Raw genomic sequence first — 15,000 nt, 5'->3', positions numbered from 1 at the left:
AGGGACTCACTGTAACAGCTAAAGGTATGTTACGATAATATTATCGTTGCGACTATTTTAAACAGTAACTAACATGCTACGCTTACAATAATGGGTTAATATTTAATATATATTCTTTTTATCTGTGAGATTTTAAGAAAATTTGAAAGGCACAGTTAGCTAAATTATCACCATACGTTTGCTAGGTCTGAGGTTTGATTTCTTTTTTCACAGATGTTCGCTCTCAGTATCATAAGCGCATCTATTACTAAAATCCCTAATAAGAGGCATAGTTATAAATTAAGGTGAATATTATTTTTAACGCTGAACAACTTTGAAAATATATTTTGGGTTGGCCCCAAGTGGGCCTGGATTGGAGTAAACATTGAAGTCAACTGAACATTTCACCTAAACGCAACAGTGCGATATAATAGAATAGAATATAAAATTTAGGCCAAAGGACAAGAACTGTGATTTATGAGGTCATTCAGCGCTGAAACGGAAATTGATAGTAGAAAGGTCTGAACGGTGTAGCAGGAGGAAAACCTCGCAATTGCACCGGGAATCAGTTGTTAGGAGAGAGTGGAAAGGAATAGAGTGGAATATAGAATTTAGGCCTGAGGCCAAGCGCTGGGACCTACCAGGTCATTCAGCGCTGCAAGGGAAATTGAAAGTAAAAGGTTTGAAAGGTGTAACAGGAGGAAAACCTCGCAGTTGCACTATGAATCAATTGTTAGGAGAGGGTGGAAAGGAAGATGAAGGAAAGAAATTATGAACAGAGGTACGGTAATAGGAATGAAAGGGGTTGCGGCTAGGGGCTGAAGGGAAGCTGCAGAGAACCTTAAGCAATGCCTACAGTGCACCGCATGAGGTGCAAAGACGGCACTACTACGCCCCTAAGGTAGAATGTGGCTGTGGCTGATGTTTTCTTTAACTATAAGGCTACCGCTTATGAGAACCGGCTTATAGCGTGGGAGATTTTTTTTTTCTTAATAAAAGTCTAAGTCGAACAGACTAACACTGAAATAACCGACAATATTTTTTACAGTAAGTGATTCAGAGACGCCATTATGAAAATTGTACATTTCTCTAAGGCCTACAAAAAAAAACCGTAATACACATTTCTATTAATTAATTCTAAAATCTCACTGACGTTATAAAACATCCCTATGAAAATATATAGTCCCAAGTATGTCTTCATATAACATTTACCAGAGAGAGAGAGAGAGAGAGAGAGAGAGAGAGAGAGAGAGAGAGAGAGAGAGAGAGAGAGAGAACTAACGTTAGCAGAACATCATCCCATCATCTGGAATTGAAACTTTTCCTATAAATGATCCAAAACCCCCACCGGTACTCTCTTGGGAGGTAAGGCTCGTAGCTACCCTGCATCCCTCCGTACAGCTTCATGTATCCTAGTAAAAGATAAACTAATTATTGAAAAGTAGAAAGGAGTACAGTTGTACATTCGCACTGAGTACACTAGATACCCTGAATTTTAAAAAGTCAATGACACTACTGATCTTAAACAACATCTAACGGTTCCTAAGTCTTTTCTCTGTCTATTTTCTGCTCAAATCTGTATTGAATTTGCATAATCGTTACCGCCATTCGACTGTCAGCCCATTATTCATCCTGTCCTGCCACTAATATAGTTTTTAACGAAATCCAGAAAAAGTCACTAATTTTTTTTTTTATATAATGGACAGTACTACTATTCAGAGTATGTTTTTCATATTGCCTTCTTCTTCTTTTAACGTGCTTGTTTTTTCCATTTGTATGGGGTAAGCACGATGCCTTCTTTTTGAAGGACTTTGATATGGCTTTGAGGTAGACTGCAGTCTCGATCGGCTGACCTGCCTGTCATCGCTTAGACCCCGGATGGGTATGTACATGTACTGCACCAGTCACCAGCGCATTTTCTCCCAGCAGCGAGGAGTCGTTGCGCGGTTAGGTCGACAGTCGAGACGTCCAGTCCTGTTACTAGAATGCGACTCTGCTGGTGACAAAATACATTTCTCTAGTTTTATTTGAACGTTTGAGTAGTAACTGAGGATACTGCTGACCTAAGGGTTCCTCCACCCGCACATGGCTGGCTACGCCAATTTACTTAAGGCTCCCATTCTACCTTGACACTCACGTATTTTGAGATAAATTAATAGGTGATACTCATTCTATTAATATTTGAACTCGACCAAAACTAACGTAGATGCTCCAAAAAATTACATTGAAATTTAATGCTACATTTATCCTACATGTATCCACACGTCTCCGTGGCAACACCTCACGTTTAAAGGCTAATTTGCTTCAAGCCTTCACACTGGCGTGTTTCGGAAAATTAATCTTTGACTGCCTAAATCTTTTTAATTATTTGCCATTTCAAGTTAAGGCTTTTGTTCTAAGTTGTCACAATAAAATTTTTCTGTTTTAGGTTAGCACTGATGCCTACCGATTACTTGAGGGTTATTGCAAAGCGTTAACCTAGCCTGAATGCTTAGTTATTTCTTACCATGGACATTTTCTGACATTAAATTTTTATCATCCTTGCCTGAAATACAAAATACAAGCCATTATCCTTTTGCAGTTTCGTTCGTTATGTAATGCTCATCAGCCATTTCTTTCACATTGAACTGTATGCCTATACTGCAAGCACAATAAATGAAAGTTTTAGCTTTCCTTGTACGCTCCTTTTGCAGTAACTTTTACAGAGAATATTAACTTCCATACATTTTGTGCGTAAACCATATTTTGGCAATTTAAGTATAGTTGAAATTCATCTCTTAATATCTGAAAAACTGTTTTGAGTGAATCACGAAAAACGAAGATAGAATTATAAAAAATATATTTGAATAGAAAATCAGGAAAAACAGATTTGGAGTTTCCTCTAGTTCTCTTAGAAAAATTACCGCAAATAAGATGCAAAAATAAACCAATAGATTTCTAACATTAACATACAATACAGTATACCTCAAACTCAATGGTGGTTCTCTAATAAATCAACCAGAAAGACTCCTCTTAAATGAATAATGCACATGAAGACGAAACCCGTTAATTGAAACTTTGAAAAGTTTCCATATCCCATTGTTTCTCATCCAAAATCCATTGTTTCTCGTCCTAAGTCCATTGTTTCTCGTCCAAAGTCCAGTGTTTCTCGTCCAAAGGTCTCTTGCTTCTCGCCCAAAGTCCATTGTTTCTCGTCCCAAGTCATTGTTTCTGGTCCAAAATACACGTCAAATACGAAGAACTAAAGTGTTGGACATCGCCACTGGTGCATCCGTTTCAAGCAGGAAAATCCAGTAATCTTAATCCTTGAAGTCACCATGTAAACAGAACGCCTTGCTAAAATGGAAAAGTTAGCACACAACGTATCTCGAATACGACCCTTAAAGTATGTAGCTAAACTGAAGGCTGGTGAGAACATAAAAAGCAAATAAATCAGGAAACTAAAGCAAAAGTTCTAGTTTTAACATTCTAATGCTTAGTCCACACAATACCGAAATTAATATGGATATATTTACTTGAAAATTCCACTGCTGTCCAGGTTGGAAGCCACTGGATAACTTTAAAAAAGTGATACACTAATGCAAAATGTTAAAGTTAACTATTAAATATAAAAAATATCTATGTATCAAATAGCAAGATTAACGTGGATGTTGTTAAGTTTCCAAACTATTGTCTAAATGAATATTATCTTTGATTAGAAAACTTCATGAAGGGGAGAAACACCCAAAAGAACTTTCTGTGGAAGGCCTAATGCCCTTTCTTCGCACGCGCGTGTGTTGTCCTACATACCCGTTACTGGCTCGCCATAAGCTGTGTACCGAGGAATTGTTAAAAATTACACCGAAAAATATTCTAGAACAACATTTCCTATTAATCTAAAGTTTAATCACTGAATCCAAGTTACTCCATAATATGTAGTATCTCAATCCAGTGAAGTTTGAACAAATCCCTCCAAGAAAAGAAAAAATTACATCTTAATATTCTAGACAGTGGTTCCCAAATTGGGGGCCATGGTCCCCTGGGAGACCCTGTAGCAGAATGCAGATGGCCATAATCTGAGGATATGTATGTATAAAACCAAAGGAGTTTAGTGGGTAGGACTTTAGACAGTCACTGTAGTCATGGGTTATGTTGGGCGGTGGGCCATGGACAAGTATCCCGTATGAAAAAGTTTGGGAACCACTGTTCTAGAAGAATGTTTCCCACAAATCTTAAATTTAATTAAACATTAAGCCAAGCCACTCCACAAACCGTAATATCTCCTTCCAGTGTAGTAGTTTGAACAAATCATTCCAAGGAAAGAAAAGTTCACCTAGTGAAAGGCTGCATATACCTTTGTCCTTTCAATTTCCGCGAGCATCAGCGAACCCAGAATTCTAACCATCACGCCTCGATTCGTGGAAACCTTTAACCACCAGGATAGGAAACTAATATTCAGAAACAATGTCTGGATTACTAAGAGTTTTGCCTTAAATTCCCAAAAACCTAGACAGATTATCAAAGGTACTGGAATCTTTTGAACCCTAGATATAAGAACATTTCGAAGTGGAAATTAGTTTTAGAAGGCAGGCCAACTTAAAAAAAAAAATCAAAGAAAAATATGAAATGGAAGCATTTTAGTTTTTGGTTTTCTGATTTCAGGAAATACATGGCAGGCCTAAATTTGCCATGTGTAATCCTGGCCCACCTTTACCCGACGAGTGGACCAAGTGGTTTGACAGTTTTACAAATACATTTTACAAATACACAAATTACCGCAGTCGATTTATAAGCATATGTGGCGATCAAGTGGCTGGATAAAAAGATTAAATACTTTACAAATACACAAATAACAATAACTGAACAAAAGGTATCTGTGTCAGTTAAAATTTAAGTTACTTAATCTTTATCCATAGAGGGAATTATTCCATTATCGTGAGTTTTTCCTTTCATTTCCTATGGGGAATTTTCTACTGCCGTGAATTTTCCTTCGATTTCCTATAGGGAATTTTCCACTATCGTGAGTTTTTCCTTCAACTTCCTATAGGGAATTTTCCACTGCCGTGAGTTTTTCCTTCATATTAATATCCTATAAGGAATTTTCCATTAACGTGAGTTTTTCCATTAATATCCTATAAGGAATTTTCCATTAACGTGAGTTTTCCTTCAATTTCCTATAAGGAATTTTCCACTATCGTGAGTTTTTCCTTCAATTTTCCTATTGGGAATTTTCCAGTCGTGAGTTTTCCTTTAATTTCCTATAGGGAATTTTCCACTATAGCAATTTTTTCCTTTAATAACTTAACTGAAAACCTAAAACTGACGTTTCACAGCACAGATCAACCCCAATCAACTGGTAGCCAACATACAAAAGTTTAAAATTACTATTGTAAATATGACAGCAAATTGAGATTTGTAATTACTGTAGACACACTATATTTTACTCTATGCCCATAAACGAGTTTTAATAAAATACATATAAACAATAAAACAATGCCTTTCAAATTATACGAGACCTTATTACGCCATCACACTTAAAAAAAACTATCAGCAAAGACTAAATATCAAACAAAGTCATCACATCACTTCAACACAAAACTCGCTTTAGTAAAAACCAAATAAACAATGTAACAGATTGACTTGCAAATTATACGAGACATTATCACGCCTCACACATTTAACAGAAACTTAGTCAAAAGTAAACATCAAACAGTTATCACATCACTTGACACTTTAACCACTCCAACACTTTAATCAAGTGAAAATACACTAAGTTACATCGTTACACTAGTCTCCATGATGATCAGAAGTTTTGGATATCATTAACAGTGTGCTATGACTATGTAAGCATGAAGCATTAGGTTACAGAACTGGAAGAATTTGCTAATTAAATTGAAAGGAGAAAAACACTCAACGAAAACAATAGATGGTAAAGCCTAAATGCCACATTGACGTTGCACTTCAGATTAAAGTCACACGAAAAGGAATACAAGAACGAAGTACTTACCAAAACTTGAAAGCTCACAGGTGTAAACAGGTTGGCCACATACACGCAATACCCTGAAATGAAAAAAAAAAACTAATTAGCTTATTCCTTTGTAGACCCCACTCTCCCACTCTCGGGCCCTCCATGCAGACGCCATCAGAAAGGTCAGACAGTCGCCTATGCATAAAAATGCAACTGTCTACAAATGTAAAAACATTTCACCTTTCAAGCCAAGTGTATCATATTGTCTTCCTTGGCATATACAAGGAAATGTTAGTCTTTTCATGTGTGAGAAAACACACTTTCTTCCAGTTGTATGACTTTCTTGTTCTCAGTTTAAATCTTACTTTTCCACTCGCAACTGTTAATGACATGTCCAGAGTTTTGATTAATAAATTAGTATATACCCAGTCGCTGTTTATCACTCGCCTCACTGCTTCTACACTGGTGACCCCGAAGATGACCGACACCACCAACACCGCCAGCACCAGCCCATCCAGTGACAATGCCGCAGCAGCAAGCATCCGCCTACCACCCTTCACAACCCACAACCCAGAGGCCTAGTTCTTCAGAGCGGAGACCATCTTCAGGTCTAAGAAGATCTAAGATCTCCTCCTCATCCCGCAAAGCTGACTCTGTCCTCGAGTCCCTGCCAGACGATGTCTTCAATCAAATCGCAGAATGGCTCACTGACCAACAGACCAGCGTCATCTAAGAAGCGCTGGAGGACCAACTAAGGTCATCCTTCAGCATGCCACCTGCCCTCAGAGCTAGGAAGTTCCTAGATAACATAGGGGCAGCAATAGGAGACCAGCGGCCATCACATGACTACAAGCAGCTGTGGTAGCTAGTGACAATCCCTGCCACAGACAGCCGGCCAGAGACTACACTGGACCTTGTGAGAGAGGTCCTACTCACAAAATTACCCTGCCAAACAGCGGCAGCCATCCCCAACGGATCGACCATGCCTCTCAACGAGTTCCTGAAAATGATTGATGCTGTCCACCTGGCCCCATATGCTGCTTTCGAAGCTTCAGGAGGGAGATCAAGCTGAAGTACAAGCAATGGAGGTTCGAGAGTGAAGCCCAAAAATGCGAAAGCAACAGCTGCATTTCAAAAAAACATGCAAGCGGGCCGCCGCTCAAAACAATTAACAGTCAGCGCCAGGCAGACGGGTTGCCTCTTAGGCGGTAACAATTCTGCCCATGGCTGTCTTTTTTCCAAGATGCCGAATGCACTTGGGCCGAAGCTAAGAAGCCGAATGAGCAAGAATACGAACAGAATACGAATGGCCAGAATTCCAAAAGGACAAAATGCCAAACAGACATGAGGTCGAATATACAAGAAGTAAAAAAATCTTGAGTGTGTTGTAAATTAGATAATTACCACAAACCTTAAATAGATCATTACCAATTTTGTTACAGGCAACAAGGAAAATTTTCTTTTCTATTTGAAATTTACTATCGCCTGAGTTTGATCATGGATTTCGTTAAGACAGCACGAGGAGGAAGAAAGCTTCTTTTAAGTGGTTATGCCTACGTTGTGGATAAAAAGGTTAATGACACTACATATTGGCGGTGTGAAAAACGCGGATTGTAGTGCTAGACTTAAAACTGTTGATAATAAAACACAAAGCAATGTGTGCATTCTCATCCACTTGATGGCGCTCGTAATTCAGTTTTTAAAGTATTGGATGGTATGAATAGTAAAGCTGAGCATTCGGAAGAAGTTACAAGAACCATAATTAGGAATGCAACGGAAGTATTGCCACTTAGTGTAGCTGGAGCTCTACCTAAGAAAGAAACACTTGAAAGAAGCATACGAAGAGCAAGAAAGGTAGAGATGGTCGAAGCTTTGGATGTAACAACGTGAGGAGAGAACTTTCAGATGTGTGAAAGTGACACTGTTGTTATCTTTTCCAAAAAAAAAAAAAAATGTGGAACTCATGTCAGAAAAGCAAACGTGGTTTGGAGAAGGAACATTCGACTGCCCCACTAGGCAAACAATTATATACAATGATTACAGTTTTTAATTACACAATAAAAGTTTTATGTATATATTTTATGCATTATGCTTCATTACTTGTAATTTATTTCACTTCATTATTATTTTGTGACCTACAGTACATTTTTTTCAATAATATTTTGTGAAAGAAAGTTGCAAATAACAGTTTTAATTATCTTCCCCTATATCTTTGGCGAAAAAAAGTTGGAAACAATGGTTTTAATTATTTATCCTACTCCTTTCGACTACTTATATATTCAGCATCTTGTCCATTCGGCTTCAGGTCAATTCCACTTCTGGTCAGTTCAACTTCCTGGACGTTCGGCACCAAGTCCATTCTTCTTCCTGTCCGTTCGACTTCTTGGCTTCGGCATAAGTGCATTCGGTATCGTGTCCGCACACGATGGGCAGAAAGGCTCCATGTGTTTCTTCATCACTGATAAGAGATCAAACGCAGTTCCTCACTGACACCGCAACATGCAAACTGTTCATGCCAGCCAGCCCACATGAATGCCTCAATCCCACCCCCAGCACTCTCCAGGTTTCCACTGCCAGTGGGGCCCCGCTAAAATTAAACTGGAAATGGACCATGAATTTGTCATTCTGCGGAAAGAAGTACAACTGGACATTCATCACAGCAGATGTAACAATCACACTTTTAGAAGCAGGCTTCCTAAAAGACCACAACATGCTGGTGGACATAGCAAGACAGCAGCTGATCTCACGACCCACTCACTCTGACTCCAGCACCAGAGATACATCACCTCCTACAGGAGTTTACGGAGGTATTCAAGGACAACCTGCAGCACAACCTGACCAAACCCGCAAAGCACCACATCCAGCATTATATAGTCACCGAGGGTCCCCCAGTTCAAATCTGTTTCAGACATTTGGCCCTAGACAAGCTCGCCTACACCAAACAGGCTTTCCAGGACATGGAACGGGCAGGAATATGCCTAAAAGCCTCCAGCCCGTTGGCTTCTCTCCTCCACACGGTACCATACGCTGATGGCACATGGCAACCATGTGGTGACTACCGACGACTTAACATTAAAACAGTACCTGACAGGTACCCACTGCTGAACACTGCCGACATTACAAACCAGATGGAGGGCACCAAAATATTAACAGATATCGACTTGATGAAGGGATATTTCCAAGTCCCGGTCACGAAGGAGAACATAAAAAAGACGACCATCATCACCCCTTCAGAATACAGGCGTGACCTTTCAACGTCTGATGGACGAAATCCTGGGCGACCTACCCTTCTGAATCATCCACGTTGACAATATTCTGATATTCAGCCCCAACCTCAAACAACACATGAAAGACGTCAGACGGGTCCAGCAAATATACAAGGAAAATGGACAAATGCGAATGGGCAAAACCAACAGTAGAATTCCTGGTCCAACAAATCAGCCCTGACGGTGACAAGCCGCTCTTGGCGAAGGTCCAAGCAATCACTGACTTCCCAAACCCAGCAACAGTCAAAGCAGTTCAGGAATTCATGAGAATGATCGACTATTACCACTGGTTCATTCCCAACCTTGCTGAAATAATGAGTCCTATATATGATTGCTTGAAAGGAAAACATAAACATTTATGTTGGTCTGAAAAACAAGCTAAAGCTTTCATATTAGCCAAAAAAGTAATCACCTATGCTGCCACACTAATCTTTCCTTTACCCCATAGGTACCTCACCCTAATGACAGATGCGAGTAACAGGGCGATGAGTGCGGTACTTAAGCAGGACATAGACAATGGTCATCGGCCGCTGGCAATCTTTAGTAAGAAATTTTCGCCAGTGGGAACAAAAATACTCCATGTTCCACCGACAGTTGCTGGCAGTCCACAGAACAGTCCACCACTTCCGACACGTGCTAGAAGGATGACAATAATTGGTGCAGATGGACCACCAACCCCTATTCCATGCCTTCACCAAAAGCAGAGATGGGTGGTCGGCAAGACAGCAACGGCACCTATTGATGATAGCCAAACACTCCTGCACCATCAAATACTTAAAGAGCTTCTCCAACAGCGTAGCAGATGCCTTTTACCAAAATTCCATCAACATTGCCAGATCAGGATATATCCCAAAATAGCATCGGCACAAAAGGATGATGTGGACCTGCAGCGACTCCAGCGGGAGAACCCTGCCCTGACATGGAGTGGCCTAGCCATCAATGATGGAGAGATGGCCATCGCCTGCGAGACAAGTACCTAATTCCCACACCAATACTTACCATTGGGGTTGAGAAAGACAGCTTTCAACCTCACTCACAACCTATCCCATCCACCAGGCCGATCCACCTCCCGAATCTTGTCAGAGAGGTATATCTGGTGGGGAATAAAGGTGGACATTTAAAAGTGGGCCAAAGAATGCCTGTCCCGCCAAACGTCAAAAATAACGAGGCACACAGAAACGGGGATAGGAGAGTTCCAGACAACGCAGTGATGGCTGGCCCACATCTACATCGACATTGTAGTCCCCCTATCCCCCTCCAAGGGGTACAGACCCCTCATCACAATAATCGATTGGAGCACCAGATGGCCTGAGGTAACACCTATCAAACAACAGATGGCAGAAAATTGTGTGAGAGCCTTAATAAGCTGGATTAGCAGCTACAGAGTTCCCAAGTACATTACCCGAGATAGAGGAACATACTTCACATCTACCTTATGGCACACCCTCGCCACCAGTCTTGGGACGAATATATATAAATATATATATATATATATATATATATATATATATATATATATATATATAATATATATAAATATATATATATATATATATATATATATATATATATATATATATATATTTCTCAGTTCATTGTAGCACTTTTCTGGCATAAATCTTAATGTTTTGAAGGTTGCCAGCTAGCCATCTTTGACCCAAAAATGTAACCTGTTTTTTCCTTTATACTTCTGAGGCTCATAACTCTGACAAGGACTACCTGGCAACTCAAATGGGGGCATGGCCCCACCCCAGAGGTGACTGGGCAGGTAAGAGCAGTGCTTGGCCAACTTCCTTCTTCGTTCTCGAACGAGCATCGAGCTAAGACATCTTTGATGAATGCTCTTGACCCCTCCAACATGCATGTAGGACCACATGGTAGAGTATTAATTAGTCAACTGCTGAAAGGAGAACCTAGAAGTTGCCAGAATAAGGCACTCCTGCCCAAGTCTTCAACCATTCTTTATCGGATCTATGTGAGACAGTGTGAAAGCACAACATTTATTGAACCAGGTGGGTGTCTGTCTGATTTTGCGGCCTCGTATTCCTCCTCCCTTTGTGTGTCCCTCTCGAACATCATGCTTCGTCAATACCTCCCTCCAAGTCTTCCACCTCAAAAATTCCTTTATATAACAATCTCATTTTATTCTCCCCTTATTGGCATTGGCTCACCTTTAGAGCAACTTCAGTAATTCTTCGAGATATAGAGTTGTGTGTACTTTGTTTTGCAAGACCCAGGCGGCCATTTTGAGACCCCTGGGCCTGCCTAACTTAATCAAGAACATCCATCACATCCCGGAGCCATCAGCCACTTAATGCCATCCAATCATTTACTCGTGTGCATTCTACTATCGTAAGTAATTCCATCATATCTCCTTACAGGGAGTTGTGTTTTGGGAGTTGGTCATCACACTGGTTCAAAGCTCATCAAGCGTTCATCTAGCCCCCTGAAAGGCCATACATACCATTCGATGCCTAACCATCATTTAATTTGGCCATACTGTGTTCCCTGATTGTTAATATGAGTTGTTATTTTAATGTAACAAAAATTGTGTTAATTGTTCATTGTGTCTGCTTGACATCCCTGAAAAGTAGTATACCTTTAATTTCCCTCACTTGCTTATGAGCGTCCATTGTATTACAAGGATCTGGTATAACTTTGTTCCTTAAATGTTAAACATTAACTCCCACGACCCTATTTCATGAAATATATATATATATATATATATATATATATATATATATATATATATATATATATATATATATATATATATATATATATATATATATATATATATATATATATATATATATATATATATATATATATATATATATATATATATATATATATATATATATATATATATATATATATATATATATATATATATATATATATATATATATATATATATATATATATATATATATATATATATACAGTATATGTATATGTATATATTGTTACAGACTGGACTCTGTTTTGATGAGAATTTACATACAACATTATAATTGATACTGCCACGAGACCAAGGGAGTCCAGTTGTAAACAAAAAAGGGAGTTAATGAAGACTTACCTCAGAATTTTCCTGGAGTTATAATTTAAGGTGGAAGGTTGCCATATTGGAATTTAGAATTCTTTGCCAATTTACAGTGGTTTATTTATAGAAACTTAGCAAATTAAGATTAGCCGTTTAACATTTAGACAATATACAACATCACTGAGAGGCAGATTCAAACAGGGCACAGTAACAATAATGACATGGATTGGCAACAAGCAATTGGATAAAATTTGGCCAATCTGCAATAATCAGTTACATGGTAATAATTGCATTCCGTCTGCCCTGATTACGTGAAGTATTAATGCATATGATGGTGTTCCAGGATGGAGGAATACTTCATAAAAATGTTGGCCACAACGGGAACTTCTCTGAACTACGACCAGGTATAATTTCAATTTGGGTGGCAGGAGAGGTATCGAAGCAGGAATGCGACAGCGCCACGTGTATCTCGCCTCCTGGAAGAGACGTTGCGTTAGCCCTTCTCCCACTAAGGGAAATGGAATCTTCCTACAGAAGATTACGGGAATCACGTTCTTAAATACAAAACAGAACGTATCCTAGAAGGTGCTTTTGAGGAAAGCCCGTAAATATGATCTGCGGATTGGAGCTGCGTGCGCGTTAACGATGAACACGTAATTATACATGCCCAAAGTTAACTACCGCATTTAACACTTAACTTAAATAACTGAAATAGCCCTTGAAGTGCACTGGTGGAGGGATAAATGATTGTTTATAGGGATCGTTACTCGAATTCAACGTACGTAACTGATAAGGTAGGGGATACAGGCAAGATTGTGACAAAGGGAAGATTGTTTCATGGAGGAATAGGTTAAAAGTTTAAAGAAATGGAAATTAAGGAGTAAGTATAAGGGACAGGGCTGGCTAATTGACTACTAGCAAATACACGAACCTCTCATAATTGTTACAGGCGCCCACAATATGACTGGCTGTCCATCGGCGATCGTCACACCAGCGGAGATGGAAGAAGTGTCTGCTCTGGACGAAATCAGTGGGGAGTCACCTGTCCTGCTTTTGAAAAGCAGGCCTCATTCGGCGTTGGGGGGGGTGGGGGGGGCGGCAGCTGTACCTGCAAGCGTGTCAAAAGGCCAGCAAAATCACAGAGAAAAGGAGTCCTTAGGTCTAAGGCCTGACAGAACAAAATCCTACCGCATCCCCTAAGCTCGATATGCCCATTGGGCTCTCTAAACACAAATTGCTCCCCCGCATTGTACGATCTTTAAGGGGGGAAAATCTAGGTGTGTTCTGGTAGCAGGGGGGTTTTTAAGAGGGAGGCCCATTGTCTTACCCGGCGTGGGCATTTTCTGTAGGCCGGGAAAGCATGCGTTCTCTGTCCCTATGAGTGAAAACAACTGCGTTCCGCCATATTGGCGCCAGCTATATGCTAACGGAAAATAAAGTTCGCTGAATAAGTTAGCTAGATAGGAGCTGAATCGGAGGGAGGAATGTATATCCTTAACAATATATATATATATATATATATATATATATATATATATATATATATATATATATATATATATATATATATATATATATATATATATATATATATATATATATATATATATATATATATATATATATATATAGTTATGAAACAGGTTCATGGGAATTAATGTTTAACATTTAAGCAACTAAATTATACCTAAGCCTTGTACATAATTGGTTTTATATGTTCATAACTTAACCGTATCTACAATGCCATGGATCTGTGAATCCAGACAACTGAATCTTGTGTACTTTGATTAACTTAAACCTTGTTTTACTCATTTCAGAGTGTGGTAAACATGATCCAACAAACAAAGCTGTTGTGAACTTGGAAATTAGTAAGTTACGAATAAATTTAAGAATTTATTTTATTTAAGAAACTGTTTTTTGAGGAATCTATATATTTACCCATTGCCAGTGTAATTGATCCATGTTATGTTACAGTAGGTAGACAAAAAGAAATTTATTCAAGTTTAACTATTCTGCTTGCATTTTAGTGCAGTTTTATCTATTGATTAATTTATTAATTTTTTTTCTTTTTTTAATAAACTGAATAGATTTCTTACATCTTCCTAATGAATACCGTATTCTTTGGAAGCTTGAATTTCAAGTCAATGGCCCCCAAGGATTTGTTCCATATGAATAGTGTTCATCTTCCGAATAATAATAATAATAATAATAATAATAATAATAATAATAATAATAATAATAATAATAATAATAATAATAATAATAATAATAGAATTACAAATGTATAATATATAATGAATTGCAGTCACTTTCTACAGATTTTTGTTTATTATAACTTTACAGATAAAATATAAACTCAAATGAGGTAACGCTGAAATATTTAGATATTTTCTTTAATCTTGTACCATTATTTAGATATTTTCAACATTTTATTTTCAGATTGTGATGAAAATATATTATCTATAAGGAATGACATAAACGCACTTCGTTTATCTATTAAAAAAGGTAAAGTACTACATGTCTTTTTAAATTTATATTAATGACCTATAAAAGAAGTCCTTGTCATAAAATGTGAAAAAATCGTGAATGTATAACTGAGGTTGATACTGCAATGTACAAGCAACTTACACAATATACAAGCAACTTACACACGCATACTTAAACACAAGCACTTTAATATACGCATACATAAACACTCCCGCTTACATATATACTCTAATTATATATGTACATATATGCACATATATATAGTATATATATTG

General features: G+C 38.3%; 2 protein-coding genes across 3 annotated transcripts in view; one reads left to right on the top strand and one right to left on the bottom strand.

Moving 5' to 3' along the window:
* LOC136852451 (uncharacterized) overlaps positions 1-15,000 on the bottom strand; it is a 608,387-nt gene that overhangs the window by 457,245 nt on the left and 136,142 nt on the right. For both annotated transcript variants that reach the window (XM_067127082.1, XM_067127083.1), the window contains exon 2: positions 5,966-6,018. The gene's annotated coding sequence lies outside the window, so the exon portion shown is untranslated. The remainder of the gene's footprint in view (positions 1-5,965; positions 6,019-15,000) is intronic.
* LOC136852450 (uncharacterized) overlaps positions 1-15,000 on the top strand; it is a 34,970-nt gene that overhangs the window by 328 nt on the left and 19,642 nt on the right. The window contains exons 1-3 of the mRNA XM_067127081.1: positions 1-24; positions 14,056-14,106; positions 14,678-14,743. The exon at positions 1-24 is cut by the window's left edge and continues 328 nt beyond it. Of these exons, the coding sequence (XP_066983182.1) occupies positions 1-24; positions 14,056-14,106; positions 14,678-14,743 (141 nt within the window). The remainder of the gene's footprint in view (positions 25-14,055; positions 14,107-14,677; positions 14,744-15,000) is intronic.

The sequence above is a fragment of the Macrobrachium rosenbergii genome, chromosome 25 (assembly GCF_040412425.1).
Source record: "Macrobrachium rosenbergii isolate ZJJX-2024 chromosome 25, ASM4041242v1, whole genome shotgun sequence".
Taxonomy (NCBI): domain Eukaryota; kingdom Metazoa; phylum Arthropoda; class Malacostraca; order Decapoda; family Palaemonidae; genus Macrobrachium; species Macrobrachium rosenbergii.
This window is presented reverse-complemented; position numbering and strand designations above follow the sequence as displayed.